Here is a 14,795-nt window from a genome sequence, read left to right on the forward strand (position 1 = left end):
AGAGCATTGACAATTATATAACAGCTGGTGGAATGCCAATCCACAGGGAAAAAAACAGTAACAAGGAGTTCTTTTTTGTTGTGTTCAACCCAAGAATAATTATTTACCCTGAGTCACAATAACAGGAATTGCTATTTAGAAGGAAAGTAATTCTAAAAAATAGTGGATATCCTCCAAAAAGAAATAATTTGGTCTTAAGTCATATGCAAATATTGTAGACAATATTACCAATAGATTTAATGACTAACTTCTCTTACTAGTCTTCATTTTACTGAAAGATTTTACTCATAGCACTAATATATATATATATATATATATTTTTTTTTTAAGAAAACCACATTACTTCAAAAACAAGGTTTAGGGCTGTAGAAGATGGTAAACTGAGATAAGATTTAAGGGATGAGAGTATAGACTGACCCAAAGTCAGACTTCCAAATTTTCTGTGAAGTCTTAGCTATTTATAAAATTGCAAGACATTTAAAATAAAACTTCCGGTTGAAAATAGGTGAAATTTTCTGAGATTATTTTATATTCCTGTTTATTTTATTTGCCTGTTTTCATGCAAAAAGGAAGAAAAATGGCACAGTATTCATAGATGGACTTGTTTGCCTACTAACAGTATCTCCAAAAATAATCAGACATCATGCTTTTTTCCCTTTCAGTGCAGAGCAACTGTATGTACACATGTGTTGCTTCTGAAGAGATCACACACCTTGCTTCCTGCAGATTGGGTATCCATGGATACTACATAGCGTTTCCAAAGAAACGCTGCCTAGAATTTCTACCAGGCCAACATCAAATGCCTTCTTCCAATAGAAACTGACAGTTAAAGGGACAGGCCTCATTGGTCCACACAATACCAAGTAGGTTTTCATGGATGTTCTTCCTTTACAAACTATTCAATGGTTGTACACTGAATAAAGGGATACAAGGAATACTACTTATCTCATGAAAGTAAAATGAGAAGTCAGGTTGAGATATAATCTGTCTAAGGCTCAGTGACTCCAGCAATCTTCCTATTAGTTTTTCTTCCCTGCTGAAAATGTTTTTATAAACAAGGCCTTCAGATCTGTAAACCAGATGGAAAAAATTTTATGTTTCAGGTTATTGCCCAAAATGTTAAGAGATTTGAGGGGAAGGTTATCAGGCACAGAAATCTACACTCAGTGGCCAGAAGCAATCACAGTGGAATTCAAAATCTAACTCAAGAAAGTGATCATCTGATAAAAGTATCTGGAGAGACTACATTATGAACATTTTCTTTTCTGAACCTTCCTCCATTCCTTATTATATCAGCAGAGAAATCTGTTCTTAAAAACAATCAAAATTAAATTTTCTGATCTTCAATGAGAATGGCATTCTGGGATATATGTTATTAAGTCAGAATATGATTATTTTTAAGACTTGCAATAAATATTCCAAGGCTCAAGATATTTAATATTTATTTAGTTCTTAAAAAAAAGGAAGTATCCTCTCTAGTCTTCATCCATGGTATTTCATATGACTTCCTGTTCTGTGCCAACTGAAAATAAACACTCATATCTGGAGAAATCATCAGACCAACAATAGCAAAAAGAAAGACATGAAACAGAAATAAAACATTACAGAAATGTAGCACTCATAAGAAAGGCTTGTTGGTGGCCTCAGCTATGTTCGCATTTCTTTCTGTCTCAAGTTCTGAAACAAGCTGGACTATCTCAGGGTGACTGAATTTTCCTGCAAAAAAAAAAAAAAAAAGAAAAAGAGAGAGAAAAGACATTCTTGTATCAACAAGAGAAGACATCTATTTCTTCAGATTAATCTCAAGAGGAATCAGGGGCTCTATTCTGTAATTTGACCCATGCTTCATTCTAAAGCAGGAGATTGTGAGTTCTGAGAAGGGACCAAATGGAACCACTTTATCCTTACCCCAGGTGCCACCAAGTATAAGGATAAGAATGAGACAAAGAACCATCGATTGGGTATAGCCAGAGGAAACTCCACTAGGCAGCCCTGCTATGTCCCTACCAGAAATTATGGAAAAACCCCAGAGCCCAGAGAGCCAAAAATCTATCTGCTCATTCCAAAATTGAAATTAAGAATGCAGCACCTACATGTGAAACCTCAAGCAGGGAAAAAAGAGGTTCTGGATTGTCCCAGGATGCCAACAAGAATGCAAACATCTCTCTTGCAAACACCTCTACACATCAACTGGCTGGTATGTCCTGTTGTCCCTGCTTCACTCTCTCTAGATTTCTGTCTGGGGCTTCAACCAAGCTCTAAGCTTGTAGCAGGCCAGTGGTAGCTAATGTAGGAGGTCATGAAAAAACACGATCTTGTTCCCATCTTTTCTTGCCTGTTCTATTTGTTGCTTAGTGTTCAATCTAAATTACTTATTCCCTAGGCTATTTTCTGATGGTTCCTTTCCTTTCCTACCTGATTGATACCTTGTCCTTAGGGTATGCCTTTCCTTGTGACCCCCTCTCTCCAATACTGATGTTAGGGTTCAGTGTAGCTCAATGGTAGATTTCTTAGCTACCATGTTTGAGGCCCTGGGATTGATCCCCAGCACTGAAAAATGAAAATACATGGGATGATACCTATACCAATAAAAGGAGATACTGAGACACAAGATAAACTTGAAAGCCTGTTGGCAAGTGAAGAGACAATAGCAATAGTCCAACACAGAAAAAATGAGGCCTTGTTCGGAGCACAGGAAGTGGAATGGAAAAAAGGAAAACTGAATCAACGCCATTGTAATACAAATCCTATCTTGGAGCACAGTGTATGAGCTGTGACTTTTCTGTATCTGATGAAGACATAAGAGGTTTCTTGAAGGTCAGAAAAAGGTCATTCTTTAAGTAATTGTCATTGCAGATGGAGGCTGAGCTGACCCTGTACGGCTCCAAGGAAAAAGAATGAGTTTTATTCCAGGGAGCAAGAAAAACAGCCATCTCTAATATAGTGTGTTCTGCATCTTATTCTGGTAACTATAAAAATGAAGAAAATTACTAACAGGTAGTGACAGACACAGTACTGAAGTAACCCAGTATACCCTGAAACAACTCTATAAAGTAGAAGCTATTATTAGCTTCACTTTAAAGATAAAGAAGTTAATAAGGTCCAGAGAGGCTAAGTAATTCATTGAAGATTAAACAGTTTGTTTTTTTGACAGAAGTAGGATTCAGTCAACCAAAGCAGTTTGACACTATGGCTGGGTAACATCAGCAATGGAGATTTCCCATTTTATTAATTTGATTAATTTATTTATTTATCGTGCCAGCTTATTTATTTGTTGTGCCAGCCCTGGGGCTTGAACTCAGAGATTTCCCATTTGATTGCTTGATTGATTGAGCAAACCCAAGGGCTTGAACTCAGGAGATTTCCCATTTTATTTATTTACATGTTTGTTTATTTGTTTACTGCATGGGCCCTGGGGCTTGAACTCATGGCCCAGGTGCAGTCCCTGAACTTTTGTGTCACAGCTCCACTTCTCACTTGTTTAATAGTTAATTGGTGATAAAGTCTCATGGACTTTTCTTATGAGGGCTGGTTTCAAACCTCCATCCTCAGATCTCAGCCTACTGAACACTTAGGATTACAGGCATGAGCCACCAGCACCCAGCATATTTCCCATTTTAAGCCCCTACTTCCTCTTTTATCTCTATGACCTTGTGAGTGTAAATTGCTCACAAATCACAAAGCCTTTTTACATACATTATCTCTCTTGAGTCTGGGGTCTAACACACCATTACTTACTGCACTAAGAACAATAAGCCAAATTAAAGTTTTGTTGAAAATAGCATTCAATGTTAGTTTATCTCTCTTTTATCTCCCTCTCTTTCCCTCTCCTTATCCCTTCCCCCTTCTCTGCTTCTATTTCTTCCTCCCTTCTTGTCTCTCTCACTGCAGTTTCCTTGAGATTAAGTAGGAAATAAAACTATATTACTAATTGCTTAAAAATCTGGAGTCTCACTAGGAACATTAAATATATTTGTGAGTATTTAACAAATGTTTAAACATTAAAACAAAAACAACAACAACAGCTGGGCACCAGTGGCTCAAGCCTGTAATCCTAGCTACTTAGGAGGATTGCAGTTCAAAGCCAGATCGGGCAGGAAAGTCTATGAGACTCTTATTTCCAATTAATCACCAGAAAACCAGAAGGGGCACTGTGGCTTAAGTGGTAGAGCGCTAGCCTTGAGCTGAAGAGCTCAGGGACAGCACCCAGGCCCAGAGTTTAAGCTCCATGGCTGACAAAAAAAAAGCATTTGAGTACCTGCTGTGGAATCATAGAACTCTTGGAGCCATCCGGGTTTCTTCTCAAGGTCTTCATATTCAAATGCCTGAAGGATCATCTCACACTGATCCAGCTGCTTTACAAATCTAGCTTCTGCACTAGATTGGGTCTCATACTCCTAAGAAAGGGAAGAATTAAAGCAGCATGATTAGGACTACCTGGTGGGATTTCCTCTTTATGCTAATTTCTACCTTTACCATTCATTTTTGGCTACCATTTTACTGGGAAATGTGTCCTAGAGACTTCCACCAACTACCCAGTGTACATTTAATTAGGTCCCTCCTGATTATAAGTACTGGAGACACAGTTAAGATCTGTGAACCTTACAAGCATTGGTATGTGCACATGTGTGGTAGCAGGAGTGGTAAAGGCAGTGAGAGAGCTGTATTTCTACCTTTTCTCTTCTCTCTCCAGTACAGACTTGAAACAAGGAGCTCTAGGAAACCTGCGTCTTACAACATGACACACTGCCATAGCCATAAGCCCCAATCAATGCTATATAGGATCTTTCTTCTAAGACTAACGGGTTTCCAGCTGCTTTCCCTGCAAAGTCCTCATTTGTAATTCTACCCCAGATGTGTTCCGATAATAATCCTGTCATGCTTTCTCGGAAGGGTGATGTGGTACAAATCACTTAAAGGCTTCTTGATTTTTTTTTATTAGATGTCTTATTTCTATAAAGGCAACAATTTTGATTTGATACAGCTGAATATGACAAAAGGAAATCATTTCAATAAGAAACTTAATATATATTTTGCTTTATCTCAAAGGCACTTAAAAAACAACAACATTTTATTTAAGTACTCATCTCAGTCACGATAGTGTTGACTAAATTCAAATTCATGATTTAGTCAAGGAGAACCTCCATGAAAAGCAATCTAAAGAGTTTGTTTCTACTGAAAGCTGAAAATGAGAAAAATACTTCAAGACTATTAGGAAATACAACATATTTTATAGCAAACTAATAAATTTGTAAAATTTTCAAGAAGAAATACAAGTTTTTAGATTTTTTTCCCTTTTTAAAAAAGGTGGTATTCTCTAATTTTATTTTCCAATGAGGACACAGACATTTGGCGAAATTACCACCAGTAATTTCTAAGGATAGACTGAATATTGAAGAAAGAGAGAGAAGAAAAAGGCTGAGAAAAAAAGGCTCTCATAGGCAAGGGCCAGTACCTGCAAGGCCCGTAGTTTGCAACACTCGCAGACATGTCTGTTCTGCAGTCATGGCCATGAAGATGAGGGAGAAGTGGGAAGACTTAAAACTGTTAAGGATGAAGTCAACAAAAGTAAAAAAAAGGAATAAGAGGGAAAGTTGAAAATGACTTCCTAGTTTATAGCCTGGGTAACTATATATGGATGATAAGTAGGGAGACAAAGAAATGGAAAAAAAACTGACAGAGTCAAATAGGAAAATCAAAATCCCATGAATACCCTTTACAATGACACTAGGGGCATGACATCCCCACGAACTCCATACCATATGCAAGTGTATAAAAACACCCACAGCCCCAAGGCAAACATGAGATCAGCATATGTCTGGCAGAAAACATAGAAGAGTGAGAGCATGTCTGGATGACTGACTGACACCAGGAGAGCCTCAAATAGCCAATAGGTGTTCACTAAGCATCCTGGGAGAGATCCTGTCCATGCCTGTAGTGGACGAGCTCAGGGCGAACACAGTCCAGTCTAGTCTGACCTCCTGGGGCAACCATCCAGGTCAGGGACCCACAGGATGAGAAAGTCCTTGGAACAGATTCAAAATTCAGTATAAAAGAATACAAGAACTGAACGAAAGACAAAAAGACAGATAAAAATGGGAAGGGGAAATACTATGAAAACTTCTAAAAAAAAAAGTCATTGTATTTTTTTCTTTTTTCTAAACTTTTTTCTTTATTGTCAAAGTGTAGTTTACAGATTCATATGTAAGGCAGTGAGTACACTTCTTGTTCAACTTGTATTTTTTTAATACAACATTAAAAATATCAGCAGTTTTTTCTAACGCAATCTGTTCTCACCACAAAAAGTGATGTAGGAAGTAATCCTCTAATAATTAGATTAACTGAAACATTCCAACATATACTTATTTCAAAATATTGTGCATGAAAAATAAATATATACTTTTTTTTGTGCTGGTACTTGAGTTTGAACTCAGGTCTTCCTGCATGCTTGGCTGCTTTCCTTGGCTGGAACTCTGGTTATTTTCAAGCGGGAGTCTCATGACTTTTTCTGTGCAGGCTGACTTCATACCACACTCCTCCTCTGAATCTCAGCATCCTCACTAGTTAAGATAGCAGGCATGCACCACCAGCACACACATGTAATTTTATATGTGAGTTTAAAAACAAAAGAAAACAATCGGGACCAAGTTTCCTTTCCAAAGTTTGAAAAAAACGAATTGTACATCAAAATGAACAACAGAATAGTATAGCAGTGAGATCCTATACAGACTTCTTATAAGATAAAGAAAATGACAGCTGGGCATGTGGGCACATGCCAGTCATCCCAGCTCCTTGTTCTTCACGAGAACTTGAAATGGGTTCTTGAACTAGAAATGTATGCTAAATGTGTGCTAGGCAACAGTAACTTAGAGACAGATTATACAAGCCAATCAAAACTTTAATGAGCCATAAATTCAATACCGATCAAAAGTTACCTAACATATATACTTACTTCCCAAAGTTCATAGAGCTCCTTTCTGAGGTCCTCTGGTAGAAGCTGGGTTATCTGTTTCATAGCTTCCTGAAATAGTAAGAAATTATTTTCATTTTGTTTATATTTATCTAAGTTGGCAACTAGTCTAACAAAAGCCAAATAAGAGGTTCACATCCTTACAAATAACCCCGAAAGTGACAGGAATAAAAAGATCTAACAGAATCCATCCACTTACAGAGCTAATCAAAGTTATCAATCTTCCAAGTAATATTTGTTCTGAACAGCTTATTCAATCACAGACCTATAGCTTCATGCCACCTTTAGGAGCACAAAATTGATTCTGTATTTCAACTATTCCTTATTTTTACTCTCAGCAAATTACTTGAGAAAATACTTGGCATTTTCATCAATTCAAAGTGTCTCTATAAACAGATACCTTTGTCTAAATTATTCCAGAAACACACGTTTACCCATTCCTTTTGTTTGAATGACATGTGTGAATATAACAAAACTGAAACTCTCTGTAGAGAAACACAAATACCATGCTCTGAGAAGGATTAGTTCCCTCTCTAAATGATGCTACCAGCACTGAATTCAGAGATCTCCATGTGATCTGACCAAGGCAAAACAGAAGTGAACCATCACCACTCTCCTGCTAGATACTACCCTCCTATATATGCAGCCTAGGACTGAACTGATTTTTTGGAGGTCACATCTAAATCCTAACTTATTAATAAGCTTTCTGTTGGTTAAATCACCATGTTCTTTGAATAAACAGATAACCAAAGATGTTGCTCTTTTCTTGAAATTAAACGTTATTTCCTGGATCCAAATGTGATATCCATGGGTACCTCTTCTCATTATGGAATTAGAATTATATCTTTGAGACATTACTCAGTACTTCTTATTTGGTAGCAGACACCACTGAATCATGCTCAGCTTTTAAAAGGAATTCTATGAAATCAGTTTCACTGAGGTCCAGGATACATGGCTGAATATGACAAGCTTTCCCGTACCCCAACACCTTCTCTTCTATACTTTTACCATAGAGTCCAAACAGAATTAAAGGTGACAATTACCCTCACTTCTTCCTCTTAGAAAAAAATGGCAAACATCTGCCTAAAGTTCTGAGCTGTTCAAAGCTCTTAGCAAATATCTTATGGTGATTTTGCGACAAGTACTCAGAAAGTAGCACCACCATTCACACACCACACTGACGGAGCTCAGTGGTATAATGGCGAGCGATAAGACTCAATCCTGACCAGACTTCAAGCCAGGCTTGGCAATCACTGGCTGCAGAATCCTGGGCAAGTTATTTAACCTACTTTGTTCTGCTGTTTTTTCATTTGTTAAAAACAGTACCTTCATAGGATTGTTGAGGTGAAGAAAAAGTACTTATAACTTGGCACAAATAAGGTCTTTATAAATATTTATAGTAATTTTCATTTTCTCCATCCTGCTATAAAGTCACCTTCTTTTCCTCTTACCTTTAAGCAGTTCATTAGCCACATTAACCCACACAGATATATGCATGCAATTCCATTGTAATATTTTCCCTTTGCAAAGGCATATAATCCACTTTTTCTATGTTCAAGTTTCTAGGCCCATCCTCCTAATTCTGAAGATCACTGTAAGGCATATTGACCAGTTCAGGTTATAATAAAATGTTTCCTTGATTATAATTAGGAAGGGAGCCAGACTTTAAGTATAGCTTTGGCTTTCTACTCTGGTTTTATCTTTTATGCTCTCATTATGCATTCTGCTTTATCTTAATATCTATCTTGCAAGACAATCATCTTTCCAGTATCAAGTATTTTTTCTCTTCCTTCTTTTCCTTTAGTTTAAAGGAGACTGATGTACCTGCTAGCCTCTGGGCAAATAATTCTTCCTGTTTCTCATTATGTGTGGTCCACACAGGCCAAGAAGCCCTGTTTAATTACCTTAGAGTATGGTTCAGAAAGCTGAATCTTATTCATCAACACCATCTGCATAAAGAATTTTTCACCTGCCAGGTCTTCCTTTCTTCTTCCCAAATCCTGACCAGCAGCAGGAACAAGCCATAGAGCATCAGTGCATTCCAAGTCCTTGCCTTCTTGGCCCAGAACTTGATGTTTTTTAAGACATTTCCCTTATCCCTTCTGCCTATGACATTTATTCCTCTGTGAATCAGAAGGAGTGGGCAGCAGTCAGGAGGCTTAAGGAGGCCAGAAAGGTTTTCATCCTAGCCAATATCTGAGCACATCCATAAGGACAGCAGCACCCTCAGATGTCTCAGTTCCCCCATGTCCATCCATGGGGCGACACTGGCCAGAACTCAGCTCCAGTCATGACACTGGTAGGTCTTCCTCACCTTCTATTCCAGAAGTCTCTGACTTATTTCTCTATGGAACAACACATCTACTCCAGAGGGGTGGGTTGTCTTTTCTTCTTCCTGCCCTCATGTTAATGTCTTTGGTCACCCTCTGGTACCTCAGTTATGATTTTTCCTCTACCACATCCAGCTCCACCAGTTAAAAATATCATCCACCATGAGCTCTATAAACAATGATTTCCCCCCCACCCCCCATCTATTCTTGTATGTCATCCTTCATGGCTCATCCTCCTCCGGTTCAAGTGCCAATTGCATTTTGCAACTACGAATCTACATTGCTTGTAAGGGTTGTATTAATTCACCCAATCAAGCTAGGAATTCTTTTTTTTTTTTTGCCAGTCCTGGGCTTGGACTCAGGGCCTGAGCATTGTCCCTGGCTTCATTTGCTCAAGGCTAGCACTCTACCACTTGAGCCACAGTGCCACCTCTGGCCATTTTCTATATATGTGGTGCTGGGGAATCAAACCCAGGGCTTCATGTATATGAGGAAAGCACTCTTGCCACTAGGCCATAGTCCCAGCCCCAAGCTAGGAATTCTTGATTCCTAGCAATGTAACTCACAAAAGTATTCCCTATGCTTCCTCCCTTTCTCCTGTCATATTGGCCAATCTACTCTGGACCTATATTTTTGCAGGAAGAGGAATGCATTCTTCATATTTTCTTTGTGACTACATTTTAGGGTAGGTCGGAACTTTTAAATCAGAATTTGATTTCTTTGTGGATCTTCTTGCCTCAAGTGGGGGAAAAAAGACTATTGCCTACTGGATTCTATTCTCCATCAGCTCTGAGAAGCTATTTAAGTCTACCTACTCTATAAAATTATCACAATGAAGACTCTTACTAAGCAGTTTAGGACCAACCTAAGACCTACACTAAAAAGTAGCTAGAAACACTCCCTGAACTGGAAACCAGTACTCACCATTTTCAAAAAGACTTTTAAGATTTTCGTCACCTGCTTCCAAAATGTCTTTCCTAAACCAGGCACTGGTGGTTATGCCTATAATCTTAGCTACTTAGGAGCCTGAGATCTGAGGATCTCAGATTAGCCTAGCCAGAAGTGAATCAGTAGTTTAAGTGGTAGAGCACTAGCCTTGAGCAAAAAAGCTCTGGGACAGGGTCCAGGCCCCGAGTTCAAGCCCCAGGACTGGCACATATGCACACATAAATGTTTTTCTTTTTGGCTCTAGGCTCTGAGTTTAGAGCTCACACTGACACTGAATATCTTATCATTACTCATAATATATAAAGCATACAAATGAATTTTTCTTTACTTATTGTTTAACCCCTAAGTTAAAGGATTAAGTTTAAAATTCACCAAATTAACAATAATGATTATATTTATGATTAAGCTCTAAAAAGCTAGTGTGGAATTTCTATAAGTCACTTAAGTCCTGGCTATTTCCATTATGCTAATGAACACTATGTATATATCTGTCCATATATTATTGATAAGTAAAGCCTTATATTAACCTGATTGTATGTCCCTGTGTTCAACAAGGCATGAGAACAGGTATACATCCTTGTTCTTGAATGAAACAGGATGAGAGTAAGCAAAGATCAATTTTCTGATTATGTCAGGAAATTCCCACTTGTGGAAGGTAAGGCTACAAACCACACAAAACAAAACTTACTCTTCAAATCTCTCTTTAAGGCCTTCCCTCACTATCCGCACCAATGATCCAAAGCTAGTAAGTCTGAAACTCTGTGCCATCCCAGCTAGTTGCCTATCATCTTAGGAGACCCATTCCACATTCACTAGCCTAGGTCTTGAAAACTCTAAACCTGTCCTGGCTGACTTTCATTCCTAAGACACCAATGCTGAGGCTGGCTACATAGGGCCTCCTTTACTTCAAGTAGGTCTGATGAAACAACAGATTCTCTTAATGGTCTTTTGCAGAGTCAATATTCAACACTGACCTCTTCTCGTCTATGTTTTTCTTCTTTGGGGATGTTATCTGCTGGTGCTATGTCCCCAACGATGCACTCTGCCATATCGTGAACGAGGGCTAGGCGCATACACCTGGCCAGGTAAGAAATGTTGAATAATTACACAGAATTATATTCACTACAAGTATTTTTTCCTATACCATTTTGAAATTATGTAATATATTTTCCTTTCACCACCCTCACAGAATATTTTAATATAAAAATTTCCAAAGTAATTATATTCTACCAGCCTACAACACTTCTGAACCAAAACGATTTCTGACTATTCCACACAATACAAGAGCATGCAGGGAACACTGCAGTTGTTTTTGGTTTTTCTTTTTCTGACTTCACTTCTATTTGCCCCAACTCTCTTCACTGTTTGCTGAGTAACAAAACTCCAAGGTTTCCTAACAAACTTTTTAATGCAATTAAATTGATGGCCTTCTCACACTCCTTTATTTTCCTACCTGTCAGGGCTTTGGTTTTGACACCCTTTCCTCTACACTTCTACTTCTCTACCTGCATTAACACATTAGAGCTCAACTCAGATGCCACCTCCTCCATGAAAATCAACCAATCACCAGCCAACTCCCCTATTATAATACCTTGCCAGTTTTCTACTCTAAATTTATTCTTACAGAAGTCTTCCTATAATTATAATTAATTACTGTGTGATTTAAGTTTTCTTCCCATGCTCCAAAATCATTTTAAAAACTTGTTCATTGACAGGAGAGGATGCCCCTTTCTCAGCTTCATCCTGTACATAAAACTCTAAAATAAATACTTACAAACTCCTTGCAAATAAATACCACTATTCTCAAAAGGACCTAGGTAAATGTAAATATCATATAACACAATAGAATTTTAGGCATGGTTTTTAGGCAATAGAATTTTAACATGGTTGTGTGTCCTCAGAGGCCAAGGCAGATTTTGTCAAACTATCTGAATGTCACTTTATAAAAACTCAAGCAATTGGTTAGGAATGTGGCTTAGTGGTAGAGTGCTTGCCTAGCATGCATGAAGCCCTGGGTTCGATTCCTCAGTACCACATAAACAGCCAGAATAATAAAAAGCCAGAAGTGGTGCTGTGGCTCAAGTGGTAGAGTGCTACTCTTGAGCTAAAGAAGCTCAGGGACAGTGCCCAGCTCCTGAGTTAAAGCCCCAGGCCTGGCAAAACACAAACAAAACAACTCAAGCAATCAACTCAAGAGTTTCCCTTTCTCTCATCCTGAGTCTGTATGGCTGCGTTCAAATAATTTTTCTCCGCACATAAACTAGTAAGAATCCAACAGAAGCCTCAGTCAAATAGAATGATGTACCCCCACAGACATCACAGGCCTCAGAGCTCACCTATCTTTGTTAAGGTGGTTATCTTTGGTGACCATGGCCATAATTGCCATCCGGTACATGTGATCCGATACACTCTCTGGATTTTTCACATTTCTGTATACCCAACCGGTCCGTGGGACTCTCTGATGAGTAAGAAGAAGAAAACGTTTAAAATAACAAGTGTTTTGACTATACTTTGCTCTTCAAAAGATGTTCAGAATCGTGATTTCAGAAGACTTTACTAATGTAACCTAAAGGATCATCATCTGAAATCAAACAAACTAGTGTGCTCCAAGAATGAAAAAGGTAGACCAGCATAAAGTAATTTACAAGTATACAAAAGCTCAATAGTTACTCTATGAAACTGAAGAATAATTATGGCATATCCATTTTATCTCTCTCTCTATCCATCTGTCCATCTATCTGGAAGATAGCTGGGGTCGTGAGATGGGGAGTTGAATGCCCATAAATCCATCACTAGTGCTGTGAGGCAGATTTGAATTCTTGTACAGCCCAGGTTGCATAGCCAGACCTTCCTAGTCTTACTAGAAAAAAAAAGAAGGGTGGGAACAAAATGCCCTATGTTTGTTTTTAACTACAAACGTTGTAGCCTTCTGCCTTCAATCCTTTCCTACACATATTAAAAAAAAAAATCCTGGGGTGAAGGCTCTGAACCTGAGCTTGTAACAAACTTCTAAATTCTACAGTAGATGGAATAAAGAAATCTCTGGCAGACTGCTTCCACCACCGGTCATCTTTCTCGCAGAGCCTAGGGTCTTGTTCGGTGAGTAGCTAGCAAAGACATTGGCACAGAGAAGCGGAAATGGAGAATGCTTCAGGGCCTCTAGGCACAGCAACGAGGAGGCACGTGACGAAACTGGATATTATAGATTTAAAAACGGAACTGGGGGGAGGTTAGGGGAGTCATTTCTGGAAGTATCCGTGAGTCACTTCAAGCCCCGCAGATAATCCTAAGGGGATCCAGCCCCCAACCGACTGCGGACAGGGGGCGGGGAAGCGGGGCAGGCGCTGGGATGCGGAGGGGAAACCGGGGTGTCCGGGGAGCCCTGCGGGGGGGGGGGTCTCAGAAGTCCCCCGCCGCGCTGACCCCAGGCCCGAGGTCCCGAAGCCCACGCCGGCCCCGACCTGGGGTGGGCCGCGCGGTCCCGGAAGGCCCGGGCCTCAACCTGGGCGCCCGCGCGGCCCCGGCCGCTGCCTCCCCGCCCGCTAGCCGGCTCACCTTGAGCTGCCCCACCAGCCGCAGAAACTGCAGCAGGGGGCGGGCCCCGAGCCCCGACGGGGCCGACGCCATGCGGGACCCCAAACACGCGGGGCCGAGCTGGCCGCCTCACGGACCAGAGCGCCACCAACCTCCACTCCCCGCCCTCTCAGGCCACCTCCCTCCCCTTTCCCCGCCCCCTCTCCACCTCTTCTCCCCTCCCTTTTCCTCCTCTCCCCTCCCCCTTTCTTCTTTGTCCCCTCCCCTCCTCTTTCCCTCCCTTCCCTTTCCCCTCCCCTTCCTGTCTTCCCTCCTCCTTCTCCTTTCCTCCCTCTCCTCCCCCCTCCCTCCTCCTCTTTCTTCTGTCCCTCCCCCCTCTCCGTTCCTCTACCCTCTCCTCCCCACCCTCCTCTTTCTGGTCCCCTCTTTCCTGTCCTTTTCTTTCCCCTCCCTCTCTCTCCCCTCACCCCATTCCCTTCTTCCTCCTCCCCTTTCTTCTCAAATCCCCCACTCCCTGCTTCTTCCACCCTCAATTCCTCAGGCTGGTTTTCCCTTAGTGGCCGCCACGTGGGCCTTGGGTTTTACTATCTTTGACAAACACAATGATTGACACAAACTAGGCAGATTTGTGTTTACCAAACTCCACTTAAGTCTATCACACTTGTACAGGGATTGCAGTTCGTGGGGGGGGGGGGGGGGGAGGTGGAGTGGGACTGCAAGGAGAAGGAATATGCTCTATTAGATCATAAATTTGCCTTTTAGGAAGGAATTCAGTGTCGAAGGGGAGGAGGCAGCAAGAAAGTAAGGAATTATCTCAAAGCAAGAACTCTATAAGCGTTTTCGCAGAGGCACCATTGGATTTTAATGGAATCACCAAAGTCGCTGAGGCAGAGGCTGTTGGGGAAGTTGTAGTGTTCTGGTTTTTGTTTTTGTTGGTCCTCAGGCTTGAGTTCAGGGCCTCCTAGACTCTGTCCCTGAGCTTCTTTTGCTGAAGGCTGGCCCGGCTCTAACAC

At 40.4% G+C, this 14,795-nt stretch overlaps 1 protein-coding gene across 2 annotated transcripts; it reads right to left on the minus strand.

The window, feature by feature from the left end:
* Positions 1 to 1,112: 1,112 nt before the first annotated feature.
* Positions 1,113 to 13,930, minus strand: Hddc2 (HD domain containing 2). Of its 2 annotated transcripts, XM_048354025.1 has the most exons (6): positions 13,804 to 13,930; positions 12,585 to 12,706; positions 11,223 to 11,325; positions 6,953 to 7,021; positions 4,259 to 4,397; positions 1,113 to 1,716 (listed from the first exon to the last, which is right to left on the minus strand). In XM_048354025.1, the coding sequence occupies exons 1-6, from the start codon at positions 13,873 to 13,875 to the stop codon at positions 1,619 to 1,621; spliced, it is 603 nt and encodes a 200-aa protein (XP_048209982.1). In that variant the 5' UTR covers positions 13,876 to 13,930; the 3' UTR covers positions 1,113 to 1,618. The 2 variants fall into 2 exon arrangements, with proteins under 2 accessions (XP_048209982.1, XP_048209983.1); XM_048354026.1 differs by lacking the exons at positions 1,113 to 1,716; positions 4,259 to 4,397 and adding an exon at positions 5,005 to 6,066.
* Positions 13,931 to 14,795: the final 865 nt, after the last annotated feature.

The sequence above is a fragment of the Perognathus longimembris genome, chromosome 9 (genome assembly GCF_023159225.1).
Source record: "Perognathus longimembris pacificus isolate PPM17 chromosome 9, ASM2315922v1, whole genome shotgun sequence".
In the NCBI taxonomy this organism is placed as follows: Eukaryota; Metazoa; Chordata; class Mammalia; order Rodentia; family Heteromyidae; genus Perognathus; species Perognathus longimembris.

What these genes read in the sequence shown, in the direction of transcription:
- Hddc2 (XM_048354025.1), bottom strand. Translation starts at nt 13,875, where the DNA reads ATGGCGTCGGCCCCGTCGGGGCTCGGGGCCCGCCCCCTGCTGCAGTTT. An exon ending in GGCTGGTGGGGCAGCTCAAG is followed by an intron (nt 12,707 to 13,803) that starts GTGAGCCGGCTA and finishes CTTACTCATCAG; the next exon opens with AGAGTCCCACGGACCGGTTG. An exon ending in AAAAACATAGACGAGAAGAG is followed by an intron (nt 7,022 to 11,222) that starts GTCAGTGTTGAA and finishes TTACTATTTCAG; the next exon opens with GAAGCTATGAAACAGATAAC.